Source organism: Protomyctophum parallelum (assembly GCF_964188405.1).
Source record: "Protomyctophum parallelum genome assembly, chromosome: 7".
NCBI classification, from domain to species: Eukaryota; Metazoa; Chordata; class Actinopteri; order Myctophiformes; family Myctophidae; genus Protomyctophum; species Protomyctophum parallelum.
The window spans coordinates 45,993,005-46,010,925 of NC_139705.1; the positions used below are offsets into that span (position 1 = coordinate 45,993,005).

The window sequence follows — 17,921 nt, forward strand, 5'->3', positions numbered from 1 at the left end:
CGGGTTAAGTAGAAAAACATATAGCAGGTAATGTATGCAACAGAAACACAATTATGAATTCGTCGCTTAGCCCTAATTTAAATAATAGTGTGAATGGCCTTGTAGCTCGCCTATCTTCACTACATTATGGGATCATTTATGGAAATGATTTTGAAATATGTTAGCTTTTTTCTGATTTCTATTTTGTATAAAAAAAAGATAATAGTTTTTTTGAAATTATATATGTTTGTAAATATAATAAATGGCCCATAGTTTTGGAATCCCTTGCCACATACATGTACAATGGGTGGGTGAGCCTTAACTGGCTGCTAGAGTTAATCATATGAGACGCACGCACGCACGCGCACACACACACACACACACACACACGCACACGCACACGCACACACACATAGCCTGACACGACCCATCTGCCTCCATGACAAAGAGTTGCTCTGACATCAATGCAGCACCCACGGCCCACAAACACAACTTCCCCCATGCCATGCATACATGCATACATGAGATGCTTTGATTCAAACACACACACACACACACACACACGCACAAGCACACGCACACGCGCACACACACACAGACACACACACACACACACACACACACACTGGTATGTATATAAGCTTGTTATTCGTGGTGTGATATACATCTTTTCAATTAAAATGTATGCAAGCTCAAATTAAGCCGTAGAGTAAAAGACCTAAGGGAAAAAGAGCTTTGTTCAAATGGTACATTTTAGTCGATAAAACAAAGTATATAATGAAGCAACGGTTAAATGAATAATTGGTCAACGACAATCACTTTGAACCGACGCAAACTAATATTGGTGTACACACACACACACACACACACACACACACACACACACACACAGTAACACATGGGGCACTGGGAGAGTCAGAGGGGGGTGTAATACAGCGCAGGGGTCCACGTGACGTGACGGTCCCGACTGAGCGGGCCTCTGATGATGATCTGGGATCCCGGCCAGGTCATTCATCCCAGAATGCAACAATGATTAGCATTCTGTTTGGCACACGTGATTGGAGAAGGGCAAAGGTCACCGAGGCTAGTCCACTCAGAGATAGGGAAGTGTACAAACTGTACATCCTACTGTAAGATGGATACATAATGCATACGTCCTCTCAGACACACCATGTCATGCATGTGTGCGAGTATGTTTTTTGCATGCATGACTCGCCTCGGTAGGGCTGTAAGCGAAACTGCAACTTTTTTTAAAGTAGCCTTATCTACAAGGCAAGCGCACTATTTGTTGTGTGTTTTGTGTTTAAATCAAATGTAACTGTGATTATCTCAAATTATTGCGATTAGGATTAGGGGATTGTGTAACATTGTGCCAGGCCTACACACGGTAGATACGTACATGCTTCCCCTCGGAACATGTACGCACACACGCACGCACGCAACCATGTGTCATCTCTGTCAGGTGAAAACCTCTTATATACAGTATAACTTGATCAAGGGAAGTGACTTTCTACACCAGGGATTTTCAACTGGTGGTCCGTGAAGGTACCGCATGTGGTCCCTGACCACGCATTTAGTATTGTAGCAAAGTGAAGATATTGTATTTTCTTCCACGGAACAGTGCACTACTTTTGGCGGACGTGCATAAATGATATCAGTTACTGAGAAGTCTGAGGTTAAGGAATTCCACAGAAAAGGGAGTTCTCAAGAAGGGTGCAGTCTACCAGCTTACCTGATTGATTCATCATTATTAGGAAATGTGCCCATTTGTCTGCTCTATCAGTACTGTATCAGTTAACCTGAGTTTAATGGGAGGATGGATAAAGTAAGAGAAGTGTAACCGTGGGATAGGAATAGATCAGTGGTTCTCAAAAGATACATATCTTTTGGCTCTGGACCACTCGTATATTTCAGTTAAATAATGCCTTGGCTTGATACAATTTGTTGCATGTAGTATCGTGCAATGAATGAAATCAAGCCCTTATCAGTCATTTCATTTTAATCTTTTTATTAGATATCAATTCAAATATTTTCTTACAGTTGATGTTTAATTTCAATCTTTTTATTAGCTATCGATTCAAATATCTTCTTACATTTGATGGACTTTTGAAATACTGTATTATTTAAACATATAACATATTACATATTTTAATACATCTAACAAAGACATTTTATTTATATTTTAAAACATTTCCCCATGGACCACCTGCAGGCCTATTATGCCATGGACCACTAGTAGTCCGTGGACCATCTGTTAAACAGTGTTATGTATATATTGCATAGCATTAGCAAGTGTTATGAAAGCGCTAAGCTTAGCCCATATACCCTCCCAACACAACAGTGGTCCCTAGCTTGATTCTTAGTCAGGGTGGTGGTCCCTGGTTCACAATCAGTTGAAAACCCCTGTTCTACACCATTCAAACATTCAAAGTAGGCATGGAAGAGATTGCCTCACGGCGAGTTTAAACACAATTCTTTTTATTGGATTGTAGAGTTGAGAATGACATGAAACGGGGAAAAAGACAGGAAGTAACACGCCGCAAAGGTCATCGGCCTCGGAAATCGAACCCGCGACTTGCTGCCAGGCTTCAGTAGAGCCCTATAGGCTATGCACGTGACATCATGGTATTAGGAAGTTATGCGGGAACACCTACTGAGTGGCAAAAAAAAACACTTTCTGGCCAAAAAGTCCTATCTAATTGTATTAAACAACTCACCGACATTGCAGCTGTACGGAAAGCTTGAATTATCAGCTCTCTCTCTGCAAATAAATACATATCAATTTGGGGGTCCTTCACTTAAAAATGTAAAGTTTTAGAACCACTTGTCTATTCAGTCGTGAACTGTGTGAATTGATCAGTGAGTTTGTTTGTTTGTGTCTTTCTCCTGAAGGAAGAAGAGATGTTTCGACCCAACATGTTCTTCCTGTTGCTGCTGCCGCCCATCATATTTGAGTCTGGATACTCTTTACACAAGGTGAACATCAAAATAATAATAAAATAATAAATGTAATAAATACAATAAAAATGTAATAAAATAAAAAATAAATACTTCCTAATATGAACATCAAATGCATGGATCATCGTTACAAGAACTCCATATATGGGCATGAATACATAATAACTGGGTGGGGCATGCATTTTCAACTTGCAAATGACATGACATGGGGCGGCAGTGGCTCAGGGGTAGAGTGCCTGGATGGGAACCGCAAGGTTGCCAGTTGCCCCGGCTCCCCCAGAGTTACTGTCGAAGTGTCCTTGAGTAAGACACTGAACCCCTAATTGCTCCCGATGTGCTGGTTGGTGCCTTGCATGGTTTCCGCTGCCATCGGTGTGTGAATGTGGGTAAATTTATTGCACAATCTATGTAAAGCGCCTTGGATAGAGGCGCTATCCGCCTACTTCCACATCAGAAACATCAACCGCCTTCGCCCCTCACTCACTCCCCACAGTGCCGCTATCCTGGTTCATGCTCTCGTCACCTCCCGCCTGGATTACTGTAATTCCCTTATTTTTGGTCTCCCCCACAAACTTCTCCATAAACTCCAACTGGTCCAGAACACTGCAGCACGTATCATCACCAGAACCCCCGTCATCAGTCACATCACCCCTGTTTTACACCAACTTCACTGGCTTCCCATAAAATCCCGCATTGACTATAAGATCCTTCTCCATACTTTCAAGGCCATCCATAACCTCGCCCCCCCATACCTGTCTGACCTTGTCCACATCAACGTCCCCACCCGGTCTCTCAGGTCTGCCTCCTCCCTCACCCTGAAAGTCCTCCCAGCCCGTCTGTCCACCATGGGCTCAAGAGCCTTCAGCCGCTCTGCCCCTCACCTCTGGAACTCCCTCCCCCCTGACATCAGAAACATGGACTCTATCACCATTTTCCAAACTCACCTCAAAACCCACCTGTTTAGGCAGGCCTATATGACTCTGTGTGACCTCTAGTGTCTTCTGCTGCAAGCTGTGTTTTGTTCTGCTTTTAACTGTGTTTTTGTACTGTTTTTAAACCTGTACGGCGACCTTGAGTGCCCTGAAAGGCGCCTTATAAATAAAATGTATTATTATTATTATTATTATATAAATGCACCATTTACATCATCAACCTGCAATGGGCGTTATGCCCTTCAGTGAGAGATGAACTATTTCTAAAATAAATAATAATAATAATTTTAATGTTATTATAGAAGACAATTCAAGACTGGAAAAGAAAAAAAATGAAACAAAAGAATGTACAAAAAACTAAGATATATATATATATAACGTACATTAAAAAGAGTTAATAAAAGGACATTAAGAAATATATAAAAGTACATTAAAAAGAAAAGTACTTTAGAAAGAAAAAACGAAACAAAAAAACAACAAAACCAAATTAAGAAATATATAAAAATTAAAATTAAAATTACAAATAAAAATTAATAAATAAAGACAAAACTGAGACCCGTCTTGGAGCCACTATTTCAGCAAATTCAAATCCAAAATCTCGGATTTTCCGGTTCCCGAAAAGCAATCTAGTGCTCTTTGATTGAAGGGGAGCAAGGGTGGGTCTTCACTCACGTCTGGAACCCAATCACAAGCCCTGAAAACACACTCTGCTTTATCATCAATTAAACCATTATAGGACCATCATCTTCTATCTATAAATGCACCAAGTCTCTGTCTGTCTGTACTACATGTGTAATCCACGTAACTCGAGAACCGTTCGTCCCACCGACTTCAGATTCCATACACACGTTCCACACCGCCACACCGCTCTAGGTTACTAAAAAACGCATATCATCATCACATTGTGATCATTGTCATTGCTATGACAATGATCACAATGAAACAAAGTGTAAAGTTGCATCAAGTCACCATTGACTCCATCCATCCATCTTCAACCACTTATCCGTAGTCGGGTTTCGGGGGCAACAGCTCCACAGCTCACCATTGACTGACCAATGGAATATACATTAATTTCCAGCTGCAGTATAGGGCAATACGTGACATCTTCTAGTCCCATGTCCTTACTTCCAGACAGCAGGCGTTTTGTTTTCAAAAGAAAAATCACTCGTGTTAAGTGAGGGGCGCTCTTATCATACATCATCATACATCACATTCCGTGCTCAGCCAATCAAATCATCACTATGGGCTACACACAAACACACAACACTGGGAATAGGAGGGGCTAAGGCCCCTCAAATAGAAAATAAATCACACCCATGTGAAGCGAGGGCCACTCTCGTCATCGTACATCATCCATCATCTCATTCCAGCCAATCACAATTTGCGTCCTCACCTTCGTAAATTGTCCATTCATTGTCAATGGCATTTAATGTGTTTGTGTTAGGACAACATTTGGGGTACACACACACCAAAAGCTGGACATAGGAGGGGCTATCGGCCCTGAAAAAAGCCTGGGAGAAACCTTGGAATGCACCTGTGTCTAATCTCTCTCTCAACACACACACCACATCACACACATCCTTCAATGTTGGTGAACCAATAAGGGGGCCGCCGGCCGCTTCCAGCACTAGATTGACAAACCCTCTCTATGCCCAGAAAAACCATAGGTCTCTTTCAGGACCAACCAGACTGTCTCCTTCCTTGTACTCCCTGAGGCAGGAGGTGTACGCGTCATACAGTTACCCCCAAGTTCTTGTACGGTTTCTTCTGCAGAAGGTCGTTGCTTCTCTGGGCTAGGAGTGGCCCCAGACAAGCTGAGACAACCGCGAAGATGAAGGGGTACCATCCAAGCATGATGAGAGCTGCTAACCCCAATACCCACCTTGCCATTAACATGGACCCACGTAGGTGGGGTAGAGTACCATGTAATCCCACTACCGCCAGGCCAAACCCTAACACTAAGCTAAAGTATGTACCAGCTCGTTTGGTTTGGAACAGCATGAAGATTAATGCCAACACGTCTAGGATCGTAACGTATGTCAATAATTCCAAATGGACTGGTTTTAGGGTTAATCCTTCTAACCATATTATGTTTAGGATTAGAGTTACTCCTCCGAAGACTATTTGGGATAGTACGAATAACCTGTCTACCCCTAAACCTAACCCGAACCACGCCAACCCTGTGACGATCATGATGCTGCCTAACCCCAGGCAGCCGAAGCCGACCCCGGCGGGCATGGCTCTGAAGGGCACTAGGCAGGGCCCCGTGAGGACGACACGGCCGCCCTTGTCATACGTATAGTTGAGTGTCAGAGCGTCGCCCGTCTCCTTGTTCACAACCACAGACGGGATGTGTATCTGTATCCATTCCACCGTGCTGCGTGTGTGTCCTATATCGATGTAATCTGGTGTACTGAGCGTCCCGTTCCAATCCATGTAAGGGGACGCCTCGTTCCAATCGTGAACGACAACCGCGGCCTTGTACCCGGCCCTCTGAGCACTGAGGACCCGAGCGACGAAGTCGCAGCCGGAGAAGCGCGACAGCCGCAGATCGTGCTCGATGAGCGCAATGTAACGGCCGCTGGAGGAGGGGGGCGGGGCAACGGGCTCACATGCGTTCTCTGTCCGTGCGTCAATGAGGAATCCCTCCAGGCCACCTTTAGGCGGATAGGGGAGCGCGTTCCAGTCGGTATGCGGGAGCCACCCGTCAAAGGTGCTGCTTTCATTGTCTGATGCGTAAGCGGTGATGCGGGCTTCGGCGGGCGATGAGGGCAGGCCCAGGATGGCGAGGAGCAGGACGGTAATGGCAATGTTCCGTTTGGTCGACAGCATGGCTGTGAATTTCAGAATTTCACTGTTAACCCTAAAGACTAGTTCAATGCAATGAACTTAAAACTGAACTTAAAACTTGCTTGGTTTAACGTCGCAATGAATCCTTTTAGCAAACCACTCACACATTTATATATTTCAAAACTCTCCTCATGTTGGTGCATCACAGCTGCAAGCTCTTTGGGCATCATTTTTGGATGACGTCATGTTTGCGACCACAGGTCGCATTTACTATGATCATTACTATGATTAATTTCCCGTCAGTCACTCATTATTCCCATACATGGGAATGCCCCCATATAAGGTCTGGTGACGTCACGTAACATCGCTTCTCGCCCTTACGCGTCTCACTGGTTACTATGTGGTTTGAGGGTTAAAATGTCCAAAAAGTGACAAATAAAAAACAAAACAATCACCTCCCACTCCCAGAGTTGAAGTCTTTGGAAACGCTCCCAGTGTCTAACGTCTCTGTGTAAATGGACAATACAGGGTAACATGTGGTCAAACAAGTGACGACAACGTGTCCACTATTTCCCAATCTGGGAACCCATCGACAAAATAGAAGGAAAACAAACAGACCCTCTGCTGTTTGTTTCCCTGAATCATTATGTTTTCATTCCACTAATCCCCATGTACATACGATCTGAATGCCACTGCCGACAGATTCAGTAGTGCAGCTCGGAATCTGTTTTTGAGAGAATAAAACATTTAACAGGTAGGGTGAGTGTCACGATATGATACACAATATCGGGCTCACGATATTGATTCGATATGCCGCAGTGGTTCTCAAACCTTTTCATGTCAAGGACCCGCGTGGACCCCCATCTGAAAAGGTTTTATGCCAGGGACCCCCATCTGAAAAGGTTTTATGCCAGGGACCACCAGAGGAGAAGATGGATGTTAAAAAATATGCAAAGTTATTGAACATTTTCCAAAAAATCGCAGATGTACAATCTCGTAGTGAGTCGTGATGCTATGTGAGCTTGTTGATCTGCTATTTTTGAACAGCCAACATGGATAAAGTGGTTAGAAATTATAATGTATTAACTTTAGCTGCAACCTCTTTGAGAACCACTGTGATATGGTTGTTATTATTACATTTTTTATCATCATTGGTCATCACAGTTTAAAAGTGCTTTATTTACAAAAGGAAGTGTAGCCTATAGTTATTTTCAACAGCTCGAACACCCTCAACAATATCTAGCGACTTTACACGAAAAACAAGCCCAAATTTGCTTCTAATAAGCAGACGTGGCAACGCTGTTCATAGCGCAGTGTCTTGTGAAGCCATTTAATGTGACAAGCTTTGTACCGAGGCAGCCGTTTTCTTGTTTTTAATGGAAAGCCACGTCTAGCCCCGTGAGCTTTTATTCTCGCACACAATGGAACTGCTACTATTTTAAGAGTGCCATGTCCTCTTCTTTTCATTTAATATGCTGGCTAACATGTTACGTAATACCATGTAAAACACAAGTCTACATGGCATTATTCATGTTGTCTACCATCGCTGTCGGCTGAAAACAAGCTTTCAGGAAATTGATTTTTTTTAGTAGTTATTATTTAGTCACATCTTCTTGTTAATGCTTTTAACCCTATAGGCCTGACGTCGGAAAAAAAAAAGTTCGCTCGGAAAGAATATATATTCAAAGATTTGTGCCGCATTTTCACGATTTTTCAAAAATAGCAGACCTACAAGCTCGACCTATGAGCTTGTAGATCTGCTATTTTTCAATAGCTAAAGTATAACATAATGCTTAGTTAAAACACCAAAAGGGGTTCCCGTTCAGAATGGGTTAATTGGTTTAATATTCATAAAAAAACAGACATACTTAACTTAACCCACTTTCATTTTCACTGTCAAAGTGTTTTGAATAGTCAATATACAAGTTCGCAATGCACCACGTTGTGGGCTTGTAGTGCGCCTATTTTTGCAACGGAAAGCACGTCACTCTTGTATGACAAAATAGAGCATTCATTTACCAATGTAACGGTAACCACAACGGAACCTACAGTAGTTGGACACTTCTTTTTTTTTCAGCGGAACACTCGACCCCAGCGATTCTTGTATTCGTTTTACTGAGGTTAAGGTTAGGAATTGTTTTACTGAGGGTACGCTTAGGAATGCCTGGTGGCAACCATTCCGAGGTCACCAGGTTTGACCGGGTTGGAATATGTTGTTGTTGTACCGACCCTTCTTGTATTCAATGAAACATAAATAAGTTGAAATATGGAGATTGGAGATACAAGGTTGATATTCATTCTGTGAATGTATCCTTAGGGTAACTTCTTCCAGAACATTGGTTCCATCACTCTGTTTGCTGTGATCGGAACGGCCATCTCTGCCTTCATTGTAGGAGGGGGCATCTACTTTCTTGGACAGGTGAGTGTGTGTTTGGTGCACGGTTCACTAGTTTGGGTCCCGGGGAGACATCACATTTCTATTTTGGGTCTCGAACCGAAAAGTGTAGTGCTCAGTGCACTAAGCTATGGCTGCCCCTAAAGCTAACCACTATGACAAATATGCCCTATGAGTATATATTCTTCTTCATTTGATGAATAATAATACAAATATCACAACGTGATGCAATGCACTGCGTTTGTGAGTTTGTAGATTGGCTATTTTTGCTCTTTTTTTTACACTGTAAGGAAGGAACTGCAACTTTGCTTTGGCCTAGCAGTGTATAACCCTCCAGACCGTCCGATTAGACACAGCTAAATTCCTTCTTCTTTATCAGAGTAACACAAAGATATAACCTGGGCAATGCAGATGGATACTGAAAGAGATTTGTGAGAATAATAGCCAAACCATGTTGCATTGATCTTTTTCTTGCCGATTCTATAGATACTGTACTGACATGTGACTAGGCTAATTTGTGTGTGTGTGTGTGTGTGTGTGTGTGTGTGTGTGTGTGTGTGTGTGTGTGTGTGTGTGTGTGTGTGTGTGTGTGCGTGCGTGCGCGCGCTCTCTCCCAGGCTGATGTGATCTACAAGATGACCATGACAGACAGGTGAGTGTGCTGCTCCACTTTCTAAGAGACTAGAATTGAAAACACATGATCATATTATTAAAGATGTGCCTCGCGTGACTTCTCTCCACGTGCGTACTGTGCGAGTGTGCATACTGTACGTATGCCTGGTGGCGGTACTGTAAGGAGTTCCCAATGCAGCTATGACTGAAATACGGTATGTGTTGTCTAACCATAATGGCCATGATCAATCGGTCAGCTCCATATATGGGCATATATTCTGATGATGACATCTGGGATCTCCATTTATGGGCGTAGAGAGACATGGTACAGATACAGATTTGTTTTCCCGATCTTACAAAGATGGCAGGTCTACAAGATGGCAACCTGCAGTGCCGTGTCAACACGACACGTTGTGAGCTTGTACATCCACTATTTTTCTTCCTGAAATTACCCTTTATCTCGTGTGTGTGTGTGTGTGTGTGTGTGTGTGTGCATATACATCTGTCTGCACAGCTATTCTGTCTAGAAGAAGTGCTATAGTAGCACTTTCAAGGCAATTTCCTTTTTAGCAAAGAGGAAGCAGCATTGTCCTGGCGTCGGGGTCACAGAGCAGCCAAAGAGCTGACCGTGAGAGCAGAGCACAGTCAATCTTAGAAGGACGATGCCAGGCCGTTGGCAGGCATCCAGTCGAGGAATTTGGGCTGGGTTAATTAAGCACAACTATATCAAAACCTATAGACGTATAGCTGACTGGAAACATTCGATTTTTGCCCCAGACCCCCCAAGGACCCCTGGCTGGGGTTCCCCAGACACCACTTTGACAACCACTGCTCTAGAGAACACTATGCCTGTTTGTAAATACATCAAACATGCGATTATAATCCGTCTGTAATGGATAAATCCTTGGCCTTCAAGAGAGGTCATCAGGTGGTCCCCAACCTCCTTAACAGATTCTATACATAGGACGTCTGAGAACGTCATAAGGACCCCGAAATATTAGTACTATTGACGTGTGAGGACGTCCTAGCGACGTCCCAGCGACGCGGGGCGAGATAAGAATATTCAGAATTTTTCCTATTTTTTTTTTTTGGCATTTCGCTTTTCGCTTGCCGTATGCTAACGCTCAGTGCAACTATTAGCTTGTCATTGACTCCCATGTTAGCGCGGCGGAAAGAATGACTCGTATCTCCTAATCCAAGGCGCTCTCCGCGGTGATGAATGGATCGATATGCTGGTGCTTCATTTCTGCTCCTCATCCGTCTCCCGCAAAATATGAACGTTTTTTGGAGCGTAAAACAATATATTAAGATGATCGGGGATGTGAGGTCCCTTTGTAAAGTCAACTTTTTTAGGCAAGTGTTTCTTGTTTCATGGCTTTCAAAGTAAAAGCGATCAGACAACTCTGGCACTCTATAGCCTTTATTTTGAAGGCACTTCCTGTACTAAATGTGTTAAAGTGTTTCGACCCTTATCTGCCAGAGGCAAGAGGAGGCTCTCTCTGCACTGTGTGTTCTTAGGGGATTGCAGGCACTAAGAGGTCTATAAGGACTGTGGTTTGCTTCCTCCCTATAGGGTCCTCCTACGTCTCACCAGACTGTTTGTCTGTGCAGTGTAATACTGTAATATATTACCAGCTCTAAGGAGATAAGGAGAGGTTCAGTGATGACAGATGATACTTGTTGGGTTTGAAGTCACCTAGTAGAATGGGAGGAATGCCATCTTCTGTGAAGGAGCTGATAAAGAGCGTCCAGCTCCTCAGAGGAAATCTCCCACCTATGGGATGATGGAGCACAATGATGGGAAAGAGAGGGACGGGCGGCGGGAGGGGGTGGGGCTTGTGGCCAAGTGAGAGTTGAGAAGGTGCTGACGACCTTTGGGGAAAATAGTAAAAAGAAGTGTCTCACACACATTGGCTTCATAGTATTCATTCATTCATTGTTGGCTGAGACACGAGAGGGCAATACGGTAGCTGATGCACCGAGAATTGGACCAGATACCTCCAGAATCAGCTAAGACGCAACAACCTGAGAATATACCGGGTCGCAGAAAAAAGTGAGGCGACATTTTTGTATAGGCAGGCCTTGATGGCGTCATAATGCCTGATCTGATGATCTGATGCCTGAACATTGTGAATGTTAGATCAGCCACGTGACGTGCAACCAAGCATGAAATAACTTGTCTTAGTTCTGTCTTGTCCACTAGACGAAATTGTCAGTATTATTCATTCATTATTTTAGTCATAGCTTAGTTTTTCTTTTGGCAGCGAAAATGTTTAGTAAACAAGCATTTTCATCATAGTTTTAATCAACAAAATGAACACTGATTGGGTTATCCAAGTGCAAGGAATTGCAGAGACTGGAAATGAGCTCATCTTTCTGGACTGCTCGATTGTCACTTCCAGAGTCCTCCTTTCCACAAGAATGTGGTGACTGGTGGTGACCTAGATGGACAGATGAGGAGAGAAATGTTACACACAGAGCAAATAGGAAAGAGCACCGAAAAATTGCTTAAAGCCTTAAAGCCAAACTGCACCAGTGCAACTACTCACAACTACTTGCATGGAGTTGCATTGGTGTGGTTGGCCTTCAAATATACGTCAGCTGAAAATGCATGCAAACACTGCCCACTTTTAACATTTTCAAGTGGGCCCTGAATCCAGAAAATGCTTGAGAACCGCTGTCTTAAAGCAACGTTGAAAGATATGAAGCCCAGATGGGAAGGAACTACATGTGATCCGCACAGAATTGGCTGCCGTGGGTCCAATGTGAATCTGGGACTTGATGTGACTTTGAATGCTATGGTTCAAGTGGTTAACTTCTGTTCATCCTCTCTCCTTTGCCAGCTTCGCCTTCGGCTCCCTGATCTCGGCGGTGGACCCCGTAGCGACCATCGCCATCTTCAACGCCCTCAACGTGGACCCCGTGCTCCAGATGCTGGTGTTCGGAGAGAGCATCCTCAATGACGCCGTGTCCATCGTTCTCACAAAGTAGGTGTTCCTCTATTCTGACTCCTGTACGTTCTCCTGTGCCACGCACCCCCAAATTGATATATATATATATATATTTGGCCGCAGACCCCAATGTGAAAATGTTTTGTGCCAGAGACCCCCCCGGGCCCCCCAGAAGAAAATACACTTTAAATATTTTTCAAAAATTCCAGATGTACAAGCTCGCAGCACGGCACAACGTGAAGCGCTCGGTTTCATTCATATTGAAATAATGAAAAGTATGCAAGAGCGTGCATGTGACAAAATAAATATTAGTCTGTTTATACAGACTGATTGTGAATGTTTATAGGGCGCTGTTTTTCTTTTCTTCTTCGCGTTCATTCTCCTGAATGGGGACACGTTTATATTTGCCTGTCTGTGCACGCCATTCACACAGGCTGGCACTCCAAGGAACCCCACACAACACCTGTGTATGCAAAGGGCCTGCCAAAGATGTGTCTACAGATAACGCACACGCACGCACACACACACACACACACACACACACACACACACACACACACACACACACACACCAATGCTGTCCTGCACATAGTCATCTATGTGCAATGTACTGAATGTACATGACTGGCACTTTGCAGATGTACAGGCTCGCAGTGACGTGCTGTGATCTTGTAGATCTGCAATTTTTGAATAGCCAACGTCTGTATAAAGTGATGGAGTGGTTTACTTCATAAACCTTGTTATGAATTGTTATGCTACATGACATGATCTATAACAATATACAATGTGCTTAGAATGCATTATAAATTAACTTGTAATGCATTATAGATCCGACCGTAATACACAGCAGGGCTTCTCAGAGTGGGCACCCTAGTTTGGCTTGACTCAAGTCCAGTGGTGCTGCAGAATACCTGAATAATATTTAGAATTTATCAATATCACTTCAGTTTAACCAGAAGTTATTAAAGTTATTTTCAAGGTGAAACAAATATTCTCTCCAAAGACAGACAGACATTTACATTTACGTACCGTTAATATGACCAAAGGTGCTATAACCAATTTTGGGCGGGAACCCTTTTTGGTGTTAGCATCATGTTATGTTTTAGCTATTGAAAGATAGCAGATCTACAAGCTCTACGAGCTTGTAGGTCTGCTATTTTTGAAAAATTGAAGAACCACTGACAGGATGTAGAAGACATTTTTAGAATCTGATCTCAGGTCAGAATGGGATAAATTAACAATGAAATTCAGTGGTGCCGTGGATGAGACGGGGGAGACCTGAGCCAAACATGTTCATATTGATTATTTAATTAAAATGGCTTAGTTTATATAATCGTTTACCAGCTCAGTGGCCTTGTGGTTAGAGTGTCCGCCCTGAAACTGGGAGGTCGGGGTTCGATCCCCGGCCGGGTCATACCAAAGACTCTAAAAATGGGACCCAATGCGTCCCTGCTTGACACTCAGCATCAAGGGTTGGATTGGGGGTAAGTCCCTGCGACATATGTACTAGCGTCATGTCCAGGGGGTGTACTTGTACATCAAGCTGCCTCACGCTACAGAAACAGGAGATAGGCTCCTGCCCTATGGGCCTCATGGCTCGGCAAGGCTACTTATATAATCGTTTTGTCCAAATCAACAGTTGCACGCTAATAATCAAAAGCAGATATCCGTGTGCGTGCATACATCTGTATATAGCCACACATGGCCTACTTGTATATGTCAAGTTCAGTTGCACTTGGAGCCGTGGGTTGTCGTAGCCAGGCATAGTCCGACCTTTGAACCATAGGCGTTGCTTCCATGCTGATACGGCATGTGACGAGAGGCGGAGGAGAGGAAACGCAGCCACGGTGACCTATTTTATTGCCCTAGAGAAGAAGACACACTTTCTGGGTTGCTACATCAAATATGTACATTCTAGGCCACTCGGGGCGGTGCAGCGGTGAAGTGCCTCCCCACAACGCCGTGGTCGTGGGTTTGAATCAGACTTTGTCAAGCGTCTATACCAGTGTGTCGATACTTTAACACATTTTGACCTGAGATCAGATTCTAAAAATGTCTTCTACATCCTGACAGTTTTCTGAAAAAGCTATGTTTCTATGTCAGTCGTTTTTCAAAAATAGCAGATCTACAAGCTCGTAGCGTGGCACTCGGTGCCGCGCTATGAGCTTGTAGATCTGCTATTTTTCAATAGCTAAAGCATAACATGATGCTAACACCAAAAGTTGGGTTCCTGCCCAAAATGGACTTTTAAGAAAAGGAAAGAAAAAAGACCATAAACATCAAATGTAACCAACAAACTATACTATAACAACTAGTCAATCATTGGCCAAATAATATAAGAAAGAGGCAAACATTGTGTTGTGAGCTTGTAGATCAGCTTTTTTCACAATATCTGTGGAACCGAGTCAAACTTAATGTAGTGCCTCAAGTCCTACAATTCTTAAAAGTGCGAGAACCACTGGTCTGTACGAACACAACTCGGGGAGGGAAGCTGGGCAGGGAAGGGTGATAGTTGTTACTGCACGTAATCCCAATTAGAAGCATCCCAAAATTAGAGATGTCCCGATACCAGTATCAGAACACTGCCCGATATGCCCTTATTTGGTCATATCGGGATCGGCGAATATACCAGTCTAACCACCGGTCCGATACAGGGGTAAGAAGGGGTTGATACTATGGCAGCTAAATAAAACGTCTGGGCATCTGGAGTTTGTTTTCGAGTTGCCCAAACTGCAAGTGAACGTTTGAGTGAGGAGTCTATATATAATATATATAAAAGAAAAACGCAGCTGAACGGTCAAAGCTTAGCATTCATATGCATCCAGGGAGTGTGCACGCACACTACCTGGATGCCAACGATGAACCTCTGCCCCACATTTTCCAGAACGGCCTGTTGTAGCGCCAAGAGGAGGCCGACTTTGAAAAACAGTATTTATTTTATATTACTCCTCCAGATTCTGTCCAAAAATCCCTCAAATCGTTACACACTATCTCTATAGTCATGTGTTCAAGACGGATCTGTTCGATATTTCATATTCCATCCTAATTGGCTAACATTGGCTTTCAAGTTTGCAAGATTGGCCCGTTTTGAAACAAAAAGTCTCAAATCATGAATAGAATGCAGCGTGCAATTTACGTGAAATCTTTCACGGACTTTCCTACTAGGCAGAGGAATATAGCCCACCCTTTTCACATTGGCCTGTTATAGCGCCACCAACAGGTGGATTTTTGCAAAACACATTTTTGGAACAAAATGCCTCAAATCATCCAATTACCATCCGTAAGAAGAAATGGCATCCTTTTCACATTGGCGCCACCAGGAGGCCACAACCTGACCTGCCCTGAGAGGCTCTTTATCTAGTTTGAGCTATTTCTTTATTTAGTTTGAGCTATTTATGTAAGTACTTTTAACAATACCAATTAGAGATGCACAATATAATCGGTAGCATGTGGAAATCGTCCAGATCAGCCATAAGATATATATGTCAAAATAATACAGATTATTTTAACCGATATTGATGATGCAATTATAATGTGACCATCAATGGTTTTGTACTTGCAGAGCAGCCATTCTGCCTGTCTCTGTCTCTTTAAGAGAGTAAGATGTTAGCGGGGGCCTACCATCTACTTTCACCAGCAAAACTAAAATAGCAAATTACAAAATTCAGCAATGAGTTCAATATAAATCTAATATAATAATTGTTATGTACATTTTATTTCTGTAAGGTACCCCGTGTAGTACCTCCACATAACCCTAGGGGTTACACGTAAACCCCCATTTGAGCAACCACTGAAATGCATCTAGCAGTGAGTTGTGATTTGGTGTGTTGTTTTATGATGGCCTGACGTTTTCCGCCGAAACCGGTGACACTGAGGATTGACTGGGGAAACCCGGTCACCCCCCAAAAGAAAACCAGAGTAAAAACAACCAAACATTCCACGTGTCCACGTTGTGTTGTGAACAGGTTCCACCAGAAGACCAGACTGGTGGAACTAGTTCTACGTTTGGCGGACAATAACAGCTTTACTGTATCTCTACACATGACTAATGGTGGTACAGTATCTGTGTAGAATGACCCGTGTTCACGCACGCAAGCACAAACTATACTTGTGAGGCCATCGAAAGTTTATTTCAACAGTATTGAAAATTGCTGAAAAATAGCAAAATGGTACATATAATGTAAGATGTACTACGTAAGATCTACATAAATCAGGCATTACTTTTGCTAAATATTAGTGTTTTTTTCCCCCATAAACTAGCATTTCTCTTGTGATGACCAAGGAAAATCAAATTCTACTATACTTGTGGGGGACATTTGGCCCTCACAAGTATAGTAATAAACGCATGCACGCACGCACACACAGACACACAGGAAACTGGTTCCACACCTGGTAGACAGTGACAACTACTGTATCACGCAGTACCCAGTGACAGGACATGTGATGAGTTAATCTCAATGGAATGACACAGATTCTTCCATTTGGATCCGCACAAGAAGTGCAACATAATGGATCCAAACACTGATATAATATGGTCAAACACACACACACAAACACACACACACACACACACACACACACACACACACACACACACACACGTGAAACGCGCTCCACACTCACACTAGATGGACAGCGTCCTACTGTGGCACACACATGACATGACTAAAGGTTTAACAAGATAATCTCAGTGAAATGGCGTGTGCGTGCACACACACACACACACATTTGTATTACCTTAGGGCAGTGGTTTTCAAACATTTTCATATCAAGGTTGATTATTTACATTTGATCTCTCAAACACAAAAGTTATTGTATTTCGTTATCGTTGGATAAGATTTTGTCCACAAGTCCATGCAGTATTGATCTTTGGTACCATAGCTGAGATAACAGGCAAACGTTAATCAAAATAACATTTCTTCTACATTCTCTATAATATTATTGTGTAGACTTCATAAGTAAACTAGAAAAAGTGCCCTTCTGGGCACAGGTCTCCACCAGGATAGGAATGTAGGACATTGCAGCTTGCCTTCATCTGGTGGTTGGATAAAAGGGCAACAAAAGTAAATCAGGATGGAGTCTGAGAAATCTGAAAGACCGGTTTCGTTGAATGGCTCTAGAGAGACTGTGTACCAATTTGCGTGATGTTTGGACAAAATCTGTAGGTGTACTGTGCAAAAACTTGTTTTGCACAAAGCGGCCTCCTGGTGGCGCTATAACAGGCCGTTCTGGAAAGTTTGGGGCAGAGGTTCATCGTTGGCATCCAGGGAGTGTGTGTGTGCAAAATTTGGCATCGGCCAAGTT

General features: G+C 43.2%; 1 protein-coding gene across 1 annotated transcript in view; it reads left to right on the top strand.

Moving 5' to 3' along the window:
* slc9a8 (solute carrier family 9 member 8) overlaps positions 1–17,921 on the top strand; it is a 60,045-nt gene that overhangs the window by 28,387 nt on the left and 13,737 nt on the right. Inside the window, exons 5-8 of the mRNA XM_083768799.1 lie at positions 2,872–2,955; positions 8,977–9,078; positions 9,672–9,706; positions 12,510–12,653. Of these exons, the coding sequence (XP_083624925.1) occupies positions 2,872–2,955; positions 8,977–9,078; positions 9,672–9,706; positions 12,510–12,653 (365 nt within the window). The remainder of the gene's footprint in view (positions 1–2,871; positions 2,956–8,976; positions 9,079–9,671; positions 9,707–12,509; positions 12,654–17,921) is intronic.